The 13202-nt window shown below is 34.8% G+C and overlaps 1 protein-coding gene across 2 annotated transcripts in view; it reads left to right on the top strand.

Moving 5' to 3' along the window:
- Positions 1-13202, top strand: part of TTC27 (tetratricopeptide repeat domain 27) — a 140397-nt gene that overhangs the window by 98838 nt on the left and 28357 nt on the right. For both annotated transcript variants that reach the window (XM_068403671.1, XM_068403664.1), the window contains exons 11-13: positions 3755-3850; positions 6025-6147; positions 12304-12531. In XM_068403671.1, coding sequence (XP_068259772.1) covers positions 3755-3850; positions 6025-6147; positions 12304-12531 — 447 coding nt within the window. The remainder of the gene's footprint in view (positions 1-3754; positions 3851-6024; positions 6148-12303; positions 12532-13202) is intronic.

The following is a 13202-nucleotide window of genomic DNA, read 5'->3' as shown; positions in this document are numbered from 1 at the left end:
ACTGAGGGAAGAGATCCAGATGGAATTAAATAGTTGGTGCACAAACAAAAGTGTGATGCTATTTTCCAGAAGTTTTTGATAAGTAATAAGTGTCTTGCTCTTTTCAAAAGACAGGTTTGGGGCTTTTTTGTTTGGTTTTTGGGGGATTTTTTCCCTAAGCAAGCTTGGATCGGGAGATCCTTCAGATGAAATGGCAGGAAAAAATGTTTGTGTGTAGTTACAGTTTTACTGTGTAAGGGGCATTTTTTTGAGAAAGTAAGTAAACTATTTCATCTGGAAGAGAGAGACTAAGAATAGAAAGAAGGATGTGAAGATTTGCTCTTTATTTACCTCAGATGCAAAAAGCTACCTGAGGATTATATTTTAACAAAAGGGACAAAAACTTTGAGGGAAGGACTTCAGACCACTTGGATGAATAACAAATTTAAAAGTGGTACTATAAGTAGGTTGAGAAATCAAATAGCATTACATCGTAAAGAAAATGACATCTCTGACAAGAAACCATAAGGTTGTAATAGTTATTTCCAGAGATTAAGTACAGAGAGAGAGTCTGGCTAAAAAGAAGCAGCTCTAACTCTGTCAGCCATAGAAGATAAGGACAGTAAAAAATGTGGCGAGGATAAAGAGACTGAAATTTAAGCAGGCTCAAAATCAAAGCTGACACTTTATAATCAGGACCATACTGATGTTACACATATGTTGAACATAGAAGCGAAGCAAGGATGTGCAATGGGAATGAATGTATGGAAACGACATCCAAGGTGGAAAAAATCCTTTACAACCTTCATGTACTCAAGTCATGGATAATTACCAGCTGAGGTTGATTAGTAAAGTGATAAAAGCTCTAATGTGATCATTTTAAATTCACATGGTATACTTATCCCAAACACAGGCTACCTATTGTACTTCTTAATCTCGTACCAGAGATTTGTGTATGACATGGGGAGAATGAATTGTAGTTTCTAGAGCTGTCTTCTCCTGCTTTCGTGTGGCAATAATGTAGTCTTTGCTCATGATATAGAATTCCATCAAAACTATCTATGTTTTTGTTGTTTCCAGACTGGATTAATGTATCTCTCTGTACTGTTTTCTGATTTAAGAACTTGTCATCTATGGCAGCTCAAGCCTTGGGGAAAGGGTGTTTTACAGGGCGGGGGGGTGTGGGTGTGTGATCTGTTAAGCTTAATGTTTTTAAATGTTGCATATGGAAGAACTCATATCATTTAGAGTTGTGAATTTCAGTTGGTTTCTGCTGTAGTTCTACTTAACAACTTCCAAGGCAGGAATTTGAGGCTCGAGTTAAACTAAGACACCAAATCTTATGTCTTTTGACTGTGTTGCAAATATTCTGTATTGACATAGATTTTTTTTTTTTTTAACATGGTATTTATATTGAAGATTATTAATGAAAAAGACTGCTCACTTGGCAGTGCTCTCATTCATTTTATTGATTTATTGCTCTGTGATTAGATATTAGCTGGGCAATAAGATTAGGATTCTCATTTTCTTGCCACTATACAACCCAAATTTTATTTCTTCAAGCATAATTCAGAAACATAAAATTCTGCAATTGAGTAGCTTATTTTCTGTACTTCACTGGTAGGCAGAACTATCAGCTTATTTTTTCAACATATAAGAGAGTGCATAAACCATGGATTTTAATGACTTTTAAGTTCATTAGCATTTACTCTTTTTTTAGGGAATCTGTAATATTCATATTTTCTACCTACATTTTCAGTTTTTGTTGGAACTCTGAACAGACTACAGTATTTGTTTTGGGAAAGGGGAGAATTCTACTTGCTAATAGTCATATTCTCCTACAACATGTCATTTACATTAGGCTTTTCTGCTTAGGAAGTATAGAAAAGATATGGCCACAAATTTTCCAGTAAAATATGTTGCTTTTGAAAAACTGTTTTTCTTTGAATTCCAGTTTTTCTTTTGGAACAATTGAAATTAAAAAAAAAAAAAAAAGCTAAAACAAGAACAAAGCATTTTGATTGACTTAAAACATTTTCTGCCTTCCATCTCCTGTTCTCATCAAAAAAATATTTTGCAGGACATATTTAGGATTTTCTGGATTTGCTCAGGCATAGAGTGATTATTATTTTTAAATTTTCTAGTTTTTTGTAGTTTACTACTTTGTCTGGTCTTGTAAAATGATTACCCAAGGAAGTGGACAATTTTTCAGTTTAATTTTTGTTGCAACAAAATATAGAAAAATGTGCTTCTGCATAGCATTAGAACATTTCAGCAGAACTAAAACTGCGAAATATGATTTATTATATAGTTCGTAGTCAGGTAAACTCTGTAATTAAATAATATTACTTTAAAGGTTTTATTTGAATCTGACTCCTTTTGGATTGCTTGGAACTGTGTAAAGGAACGTGACTTTATTAGTCTGTCCCTTTCCTTGCTACAAATACACCTCAGTCATTTTCTTGGGGTAGGTTTCTGGATAATCTCTAGGAACAGGTCTCTGGAGATAATTTTATGAGAGAGAATGTGAGTAAGATTGAATATTTTAAATATTAGTATTTTAAATAAGAGGTTGAGCGTGGATTTAAAGCCTAAATTATTGCTGCCTCTCGTGTTTTTTTCTTATTAAAAGAATGAAGCCACCTAATAAATCCCATTAACTTAACAGCAGTTACAAGATGCTTAGCAGTTTAAATCACATAACTTATTTTTTTAATTTTACACAACTATTATTGACATTATTGGTATAGGTTGGGTAGCCAACATTTGGATTTAGAAAGAGAGAGAAAGAAGTGATCCCGTCCAATTTTTCCTTTTGTTTGGGAATCTTTGCATTCATTTTCCATGCTGAGAAACTTCTGAGAACCTGTCTAGCTTCTTCTATAAATCTTTGACTGAGTTATATTCAAGACTTAGATGAATCATGTGAAGGCAAGTAATTTAATATTCCCTGATTTATACCTCTGGCCTTAAATTTGCTAGTTTAGTGATGACTGACATTTGAAGTGAGTTTCTCCCTTGTCTTAAAATTCTAACCAACTTTATGGCTATAGCTACCCTTATATTTTATTTTTCTTGCTACTGAATTTTGATTTAAATAACTTCGTAGTGGATTTACAGAGAAAAAGTTGGTGCTGAAGCTGCTGCACTTTTGCAATGCAAAAGTTACCATTCGCTTTCAAATGATTTCAGAAGAAAACATTTCAACAATTCAAAGTTCCACCAAAAGAAAAAAAAAAAGCCTGAATTGAATTGTACACCAAGTCACAGTAATTTATTCTATATTAGAACTGTGTTTCCAAAAGCATAGTCCACTATAATGTTTGTCTTTCTCTTTCTTTTTAATAAAAAATTTCATGTCTAAAGCACTTCAATACTATCTGAGACAGGGAAAAACTAGCTGAAGGATTGAAATGCATTAGGCAAGGTCACTTTAATATTTGACACAGTTTTACTCTGCAAGTATTTGTTTCGGATTGTAAATTTTATTCTTATTCCTGTTACATGCACTTTGACATTTGAATCTCTTTAAAACTTTTTTATTTATTATTAGCTATTATAAAGAGTTTTTCCGTCAATGTTTATTACATTTTCTTACATGGAGTAATAATAAGACTTGTAGCATATTATGGTGTAAGCTTACTGGCATTAGTGTTATCTTTAATATAATTTCTCCATTATGTCAAGAATGCCTAGAACCTGAATGGTTTGAATTTTTTTTTACATTAATTAAGTCTAAGTAAATACTAAATCATAATATGCTTTGCATTTACAGGCACTTGCAGACCAATTTGAAGATGCAAATACGTTGGTATCTGAACGCATGAAGATTTTCTACTGTTGTCAGGTGCCTCCACATTGGGCGATACAGGTGTGAAGCAATCCCATTTCAAGCTTTACTTAAAGTCTGTGGTTCTTACCATTTTTGATATTGCATGAGTCCAAAGTCACAAAAGTGTGATACGATCTTAAGTTGAAACACTGTAGAAATAAAGGTGTAATCTAACAACACACCAGGTTTTTCTGGAAAGAAATCAAGTTCTACAGTGTTTTGCTTTCAGATGTCTTGTTCTGTCATGCACAGAAGCAATTGCTTGTAGTGCAATTCTTCTTTACTTTCCTTTTTCTTCCAATAAAAAATGGACCAAAACTTCCAAGCTTCCAACATATCTCCTATAAAAATAATCTTGCCACTGTCTTACTGTTTATTACTGGTTTACTTATGCTACTATTACTTGCATCTTTCTCATCTTCTGATCGCTCACTTCGGGTTGTTTTCAGGAATTGGGTCGTGGTCAAAGCAGCCAAATTAGGAGTCAAAAGTACACTGAGAACTCCTCAAGCTGAGAAAGTTTTTATTTTCAAGATATGCCCATTTTTACTAGTGCTGACAGGATTTTTTTTTTCCAAACTACACTGTTTATCTTGACAATAACCTATTTCTAGAACAGAAATCTACACATTAGAGTCTTATCTGATGATGCTGTATTTAACAAACTTAAGAAAACCATTTGCATCACATACCTCCAAAGGTGTTCATGTTGTTTACTTTTAATGGTGTTTTATTCCTTTTTGATTTCTAACCTCAATGCATGTTGCTTTAACCAATCATATCTTCTCCTAGCATTCTCAAATTATTCCACACAACCTTTCAACAGGCACTTGCAAATGTGGTTTTCATTTCCAGTTGTCAGAGTGGCACTTTTCAATCCAAGCCAATTTTCCAAGCCAAAGATAGAAATACTAAAATAGGGATTTATAATGTAAGATGGTTGCAGTCTTCTAGTCATAGTAAAGAAGAGGCATTGCCTATATAAATTTTACCAAATTTGACTCTGAGTAAATTTAATAGAACATAAATGAGATTTAGTTCCAGACACTGGCAAATGCAGGTTTTCTCCTAAGCGATTAATATCAAGCTAACGAATAATTACTTCATTACAGATTTTCAGAGTTTGTTACATATTTATGTCAAAGAACTGTAGCCAGTTCTTAATTTTTTGACTACCAGTCTATTCCCGTATGATAACTCCTTGGATTTGTAACAGATACTGAACCCAAGCCTCTAACTGGAGGTCCATGACATCTGCGGAGAACTTAAGGGAATCCATTCAGGATCACCAAAAACACTGCAGAGGTTCACTGTATGGGATCTGTTAGCATAATGAGGTGTCCTTATACAGAACGGTGCCATTTGTTTTTGCAAACCAAATTGTATTTCTGTCACACACAGTAAATAAGTGGTCCTTTCTTCAAAGATGAGAACCTATACACGATTTTATTCTCCTCTTAAAAAGTAAACAAAAAAATGAAGACAACTTTTCAAAGTCATGAAAACATACCTTGTTTGTTTTTAAATTGAAAAGATTACTCATTTATTTTCATAAGTACACTGAAATAATAGCTGAATTTGAAATAACAAAGAGACTGACTTATCTGTGAAGAAAAGTCAACTAGGGAGTTGAACCTGATCTCAAATCCAATATTGATTTGACTAAAAACTAACACCCTTTGGCAGTGGCTGTTTGGGACGGTGATTTCTCACAAGTACCTAACAAAATTATATCAGGGCCTTTCTCTCCATCTGTATTTTTTCACAGGTACGGATTACTGTGGCAAAGCATTGCTGGAAGATGCTTTAATGCCCTGCTTCAGCCTCTATTTCCCACTCAGCATTCCCAACATCCTGCTGCAGCTGCTCTCCAGCCGCATGGGCCATGTGCCTCATTTAAGGGGTGGAAGTTCAGCTGTGTCAATTCATCCTTGCCACGTCTGTTTCCATTTTTGCATTACATTATAAACTAGTTCAAAGTAATTAAGCTACTGACATGAACAAAGGTTGAATTAAAACAATTATTGTTCTATTGATGGCGGTTTTTTGAGGTATGTACATTGTTTGTGGCCCTAGCTTGAAGTTTCAAGAGAATAATTTCATATTCTCTGTCTGCTTCTTGTTGATGTCAGAAATGCCTCTAACATCTTTTCAAAATCTAAATCGTATTTACTTACCTATTTTGAGTTACCTGGAATTTCTTATCTTTCCAGCGTCAGCTTGCAAGCTTACTCTTTGAGCTGGGATGCACCAGCTCTGCCTTACAGATATTTGAGGAGCTGGAAATGTGGGAAGATGCAGTAATCTGCTATGAAAGAGCAGGACAACATGGAAAGGTAAGAAAAATGTTTTTGACAACTGAGATCCTGTCTTGAAATACAATCTAAAGTATGAAGGACTGTTTGGCTTGAGCTGTCAATTCACTAATGACACTTCTACAAGGGTATCATGAGGAAAGTCTGTTTAGGGAAAAATGGACACATGACATGAGTCTGTCATAACCTGTGAATGCTAAAAAAGAAGATTTGGGGTAATGACCACATGAAATAGAAGTTGGTAAATAAGAAGTAACTTAAGAAGCAAGAAGATTGTGATAGTGATTTTTGAAAATATTCAAGGAAAATTAAGTTAACTCTGGATGCACAGCAAGGTGTAATGTGGGCATTTCAAGAAGACTGTAGCAGTCATTCATGATGGGGTCTTGGAGCTTTGTCTGGAGGGGATATTAGTTTTCTTTCCCACTTGATTTCAAACTATTAACTGTAGTTTTTAAAAACACTTTAAAGAGAACATTGGTGCTTGATGTATTTAATTACCTAATTTTAACATATTCAAATTACAGAATCAAACATTTGAGACAAGAAGTGGCGTAAAATTAGAAGGCTTTATTTTGTTAAGTCCATGTTGATGTTTTCCTGAACTTCTCCATCATTTCTTTAAGACTGCTGCAGCTACGTCTGATCAGCTCCAGACAAAGACAATTTAAAGCCATCACCTAACTCTATGTATCAATGACAGAACTGTTTAAAAATACTGGCAGCAGGCTGTAGCAGCCCTCCTATTGTTCGTTATTTTGCTGTTACTATTCGAGCAATGGTAGGAAGATTTTAAAAAGTGATACCTGGAAGCAATACCTACTTGTGTGTAACTTTAGCTGTGTTCTCTTTCTGGTGAAATCTCTCACACAGAAAGACTGTGACAGGAACTTATGCTATCAAGCATTGTTTTCAGAACTTATGTAGCTTTCATAAATATTCACTTTCACACAAAAAACATGTTTTTTCTTTTCTTCCCTGTTCTTTCCCTCTGGTATATGGTAGCATTAAATATATGAATGTATGTGTACCTTTGTGACACCATAAGCACAAAGACTATGCTTAAACTACTCTAAGCTTACAGAATAGAGAGCTATAACTTCAATTAATAGAAAAAATGCAGACTTTCTCATACTTACTTATTTTTTCTAATTATCATGCACCAATGCCTAGATTTTGGTCATTATAAACTGACAGATATGTTTTGCTGGCAAATTCCGTGTCACATTATGCATGCCTTGGGGGCAGTATGCTAATATCTCAATCTTCTCAGTACAGTGGAGAAATAGAGGTCAATATTTTCCATTTCCTGGAAATGTATTCTGTCCTAGTTACATTCACAAACTGCCCTTAGGGAGTTATGAAAATGGCACTCGGAGAATAGGACAGGATATCTGACACAGGAAACTGCTTAGAAATGCTTTCAGAATGAGGGTTTGTGCTGTGCTTTGAAAAAAAGAAAATGCTATGTAAGTACTAAGTTGCAGTAGTGCTGGGAAAAAAGCTAGCTTCAGACTAAAAAGGCCAGAAAATTAGAAATATTTAGCTGTACACCAAGGGGAGTGACTGTGCTCCTTATCAGAAAGCTTTCAGAGCATGAACTGTTTGTATTCATCAAAAATGTTTTTATGTTTTTAAACATGGTAGTTATTCTTTTAGAAATGCATAAGAATCTACTAGATTATTGCATTACGTTGTTCAGTGGATGTTCATGTCATGAAAGATCTTAGCATGTATGTGCCCAAAAGAACAAACTCTTTTAAATAAACTTCTGCATATTTTTCACTCACAAAAGCTTTTACATAGAAAACCTGAATTTAAATACTGAAAAATCTAATAAAACAGCCAGATATCAGCAATACCAATGCATTTGATTAGTACTTACACATCAAAATAATGTGTTCCTTCCTCCTACTTTTGAATTGTGCACTGATGAAGGAACAGAGCATGTAGATAAGGCTATGCGAAGCTCCACACTATGCACTTGGGAAATACATAATTCACTCAGTTATAACAGGGCCATGTGGCAGTACAAATTTTGCAGAGTAAGATGTCACTAACTTTAGCAAACTTCTTTGTGGATCTTTTACTGTTACTAGATATGGCTCTTTACTCACTTGTTTCATAATCTGAACAAAATTAGTAGAAACTGGTATCATAGCATGAGTCAACAGAAGAGTAACAGAGTGCCAAGCAATCAGCAAAACAGGACACAGAACAAAAAAAAAAGTATTATAAAATCAGAATGCACAGTATGTTGATAGTTGCCGTGGTTTTCTCATTCCAGTCTTTTACTTGTTGTATTCCTTTAATAGACTTGTTGCAAAAGAGACACTAATCTCCATGTATGTAATGAGAACTAGTGTTGAAAAGTCTACCTCTCCCTTCTTTTAACTGTGAGGGGAACCCAGAGATCTTGAGAGTATTACTTACATTGGAAAACTTTATTTGGTTAAGGTGTAAGAGGTCTCTTCAAGCTTACCAGAAATGGATAATACACTAAAAATGGCACTATTTCCCTGCTAAAGAAAAAAGGAAGGATAAACCAGAGATGTGAATTTTCGGCTCTTCCAATTGAAGTGAGACCTTTCTCCATTGCAGGAACTCCAGAGCATGGTAGCTGCTGACCTTTGATAAATTCATGAAATGTACCTTTTAGCATGAGCCATCTTACAACACTGTTTTCAGCCCTATCCCTGTTCCATCATCTCCTCAGAGTCTGATTTTAGACTAACGTACCCAGAAATCCACGTTCTACAGAGGTTTGTTTTTTTTTTTGTCATGACATGACACAGATATCTCAAAACATTTGAGTGAGGAAACACAATTATGTTAAGATCTCAGAAGCTCACCTTTAAATTCAGGAAATGCTTCCCAGATGCAAAGTCAAGTAGTACTATACTGATTAGTGCATAAGCTCATTCAAGAACTTGATTGATTTCCACTACATGTCGTAACAGTCGTAGAAGGCAGGTAAGCACTCCTACATGTAGCTGCACAATTGAGAAAGAGGAGTAAATGGCTTGCCCAAGGTCATGCATAAAGGTACAGGGAAGATGAAATGAAAACTGAAGAGTTTTCCTTTTCTCTCTCTACCTTTTTCCATGCTCATCTGTTCTGCTTCTTCATGCTACTTCTCTGGTAGCCTGGCAAATAATGTGCAAGCAGAAGAGATGAAGGCATTTTAGGAAATACTTTGAACTAGCAAAGGAATGAGTTGTCAAATAATAGAACTGGTAGATCTGTGAAGAGTGAGGCTAATAGGGTCTTTTAGAAAACAAATAAAATAAAAGCGTGGGAACATGTGGATGGGACAACAAGTGAAAGTTTAGTATTGGGAAGCCAAATGCAGGATGAATCATGAAATTAGTTTCCAGGAGTATCTGTAGTGAGTAATAAAAAGGCACCACCTTTTATTTAAAACAACCCTCTTTACTGATTGGGGATTTTTGTGAAGGGTTACCTGTTTAATTCCCATACCAACTGTAGTGGTTCAGAAAGCAAGATAACAGCATAAATCTTTATTATGTTTAAATCAACTGACTTTTGAACAGAGTATTGAATCCCATCCATTCTGGTGCAGACCATCTGTGAAAAGCAGTGGTGTTATAATCACATCTGTTTCAGTCAGCAAGGGTTATACAGCTGCATTTTTTTCTTTTTGGGTTATTTTTAATTGATAATTTTCTTATCAAAGCTTATTTAATTTAGATATAATTTTTAGTTATAAAGCATGCAAATTGATCATTAGTATCTGTTTAATGGGTAAGAATAAATCTCTAATGGTTATATTTTTTCTATGTACATTGCGTGAGCTGTGTGGAAAATGTTTCTTGATAATATTTTTTGTTAAGACAAGATTTGTTTTTCGCAGAAGCAGGGTTCTTATCAAAGATTACATGTGCATTTTTGAAAATAGTTTACTACAAAGTTAGGAGAAAGGAATATTTTTATTCACAAAAACCTAGGCAAAATGAGAAATCCAGTTTTACAGTACTATCTGGTTTTGTAGAAGACAAGTGACAATTTTAGTTTGTAGTTATGATCCTTTATATTAGCCTTTAAAGATTTAAGTAATAAAAAAGATTTGTAAGATGATGGAGAGGTTGTCAGATAGCTAATCAGATGAAGAGAAAGTCAGACTTCTGCTTATTTAATTCTCTGTTTTATCTATGTACTGAAATATTTATGTTGGCAATGAATTCTTGTAAGTTTAGACCAGAACATGATTTTTTTCATGCTCTTAAATGTGAAATACAATTAGTGAATGGTTGGCTTTCTAGGCTAGTGTATGATTAGTACTAGGCACTGCCACAGAATAGCAGTCTGAGCTTGGGAGTGCCCTGCAGAGGAAGAGGTAAAGTAGCAGCATGCAATGCACTTTTCACCTCATAGCTGCTGTTTGCACAGCAACATTTCAGTCTTTTTTCTTTATCTGAAGGGGGAAAAAAAACCCTTACCTTTTGGTGCCTAATGTGATTACTGCAATAATAAAGCTCCCAGTTCTCTCTGCTCTAGAAAAATATCATCTTAAAGTTCCATTATTAATATGTGTTCCTTTAATCTTGTCATAGCAACCAATGGGGGTAGGGAAGGGGAAGTAAACTGCCCTTTAATCAAACCCTCTGCAAGTGAAGTCTTTTTGTTAAAAAAGGATTTCTATGCTTTGACTAGGCTAATTCTAAATTTCAAGTAATAGTTTCTTCGGCTTTCTTTGGAGAACTGTTCCATAGGCACTTAAAAACATTTGCCATTAAGTTATTTTCCTAATATTCACCCACTAATTTTCTTCTTAATGGGATTCCATTTTTGCTACTTTAAGATCCCTTTAGAAATCTAAACAATAGATCCCTTCTTCACACTAGTGCACTTCAAATATTTCTAGACTTTACTGTTACTTTAACAAAAATGATAGTAAGAATGAAGGGTTAAAATTACTATGCATTAATTATTACAAAACAAAGTAAAACAAAGTCATTTTTTCTAAAGATGATTTTCAGACAGGATCAATGAATTTCACTGAATGGAGAAAGAGGAATAAGAGACTTAGATTCTCTAGAGATCACCTGAAGGGCAAAGAAAACAGTTCTTATAGAAACAAGAAAAGCAGTAATAATTTAAATGCAGAGATGAACTCAGCTTTCCTTTTAGATAAACTAGCTATGATAGCAGAATGACTAGTGTCACAATGTCAAACTTTAGTTCTGTGGCAGGCTGCGTTGGATCTTTCTTGGTTCAGATGGTTCAAATCTTTTCTAATAGAAAAATTATACTGAGCTGAATTATGTGTGTTACATTTTTGCAGCAGGGGACTGAGGTAAGAATTCAGTCTGAACAACAGATCATCTGTCCAGTGTATTTATCTTTTCAAAAAGCCACAGAAAGCAGACTATCTCTTGTTTAAAAGAGAAACAATAATTTTATTGTTAGAGCAAGATAGTGACCCTGAGATAAAGAGCTTTTGAAAGTTGGTTACAGTTGCAGCTCATAATAGATGTCTGGGAGACCTAGCTTGTATCTGCTTTTCCATAATGCTGAATATACATTCTGAATATATTTTGTCTCAAACATTTTGATAAATTTATAACTACTTCATCTTATGTAAAAGAGTAGCATTGCCAAAACTAACAGTACAAAAGTGGATGTGTCTTCAGACATAATAGAATGGAAATAACTTTTTTCAGAAAAGAGCAATTAGAGAAAAAGGAATTACAGTTGTTGCAAGAGTACTTATTAGGATATATAAAAAACACAGACGATAAACTATTAGGATTGCACATACCTTAATGTTGCTGATACTACATTGCTATGAAGTCGGTGTAGGTTTGATGGCCAGGACTGATATTTGCTCCTGGGACAGAATACATACCTAAGATATAAAATGAGGAACAAGCTGCTTTTTGTTTTAATGGGTACATTTTCCTTGGTGCGTTAAACCAAAAGCTACCATATTATGTTGATGTTGAAGTGGGTTTTTTTAAAAACAGTTTGGAACCAGATTCTCTCTAGACGTTATTTTTGATGATGTGTTGGATCAAGATACTGTTTCCTTACTGTCCCTACTTCTTAGTCTTCAACTCATGATTGCAAGGAGCTAAAGTGGTATTTGTTCAGGTAGATGGTTAACTGAAAAAAAATTGTCCCATTAGGTACTGATTTCTCTTTGTTCTTTAACAGGCGGAAGAAATACTCAGGCGGGAGTTAGAGAAAAAGGAAACACCAGGATTATATTGTTTGCTTGGTGATGTTCTTAAAGACCACCAGTATTATGACAAGGCCTGGGAGCTCTCCAAGCACCGCAGCGCTCGCGCCCAGCGCTCCAAAGGCCTCCTCCATCTCCAGAACCGGGAATTCAGGGAATGTGTGGAGTGCTTTGAACGTTCAGTGCAGATCAACCCTATGCAGGTTGGGAAATGATACACGTATAGCTTTGTTTTAGTTGGTGTGTTCAGTTTTGAATGATGATACACCTTTGTAAAAGGCAATTCTGTGCACAGTTGTCAAAGTAACAGCTTATTACTGTTCTAAGCAAATTTTTCACCATGTACTTGGAAGCCTGGCTAAAACCAGTAGCATAATGAAGTGAAGACATCCTTTTGCATTCAGGTCCTTGCATGCAGCTAGCTCTTTGCCTGTATAGCTCTTCTATTTCAAAGAGATCAAGCCATTGAAAATTAATTATCATCAAATAAGCATGAACAAATATCAAGCAAAATAGTTACAAGAAGAATGCTGTAAAGATTTTAATGAAATTATCCTTGTGCCTTATCTGTTGATTTTGAGTTACAAACTCTGATCTCTATATTTCACAGAAATCTTTTGCAAGTGTTTTGGTCTGTCCTGCTCTGGAGTCACTGAGAAGCATTGTGTTACACTTGTGATGACAGTAGCTTTTATGACAGCAATGCATCAAAACTGAAACCACAGTCAAAAGAGTTATCTTGATGAAGCTGGTTATTTTTGACAGGTCCTTTGCAAGCTGTTCTGCAGACAATTTTTGTAATCTTGTTTCAGTTTCTCAGCCACTGTATCCCATCCCAATAATGTCCACCCTGTGAAAGATCTTGAGAATTTAA

This window comes from Nyctibius grandis, chromosome 1, assembly GCF_013368605.1.
Source record: "Nyctibius grandis isolate bNycGra1 chromosome 1, bNycGra1.pri, whole genome shotgun sequence".
Taxonomy (NCBI): domain Eukaryota; kingdom Metazoa; phylum Chordata; class Aves; order Nyctibiiformes; family Nyctibiidae; genus Nyctibius; species Nyctibius grandis.
This window is presented reverse-complemented; position numbering and strand designations above follow the sequence as displayed.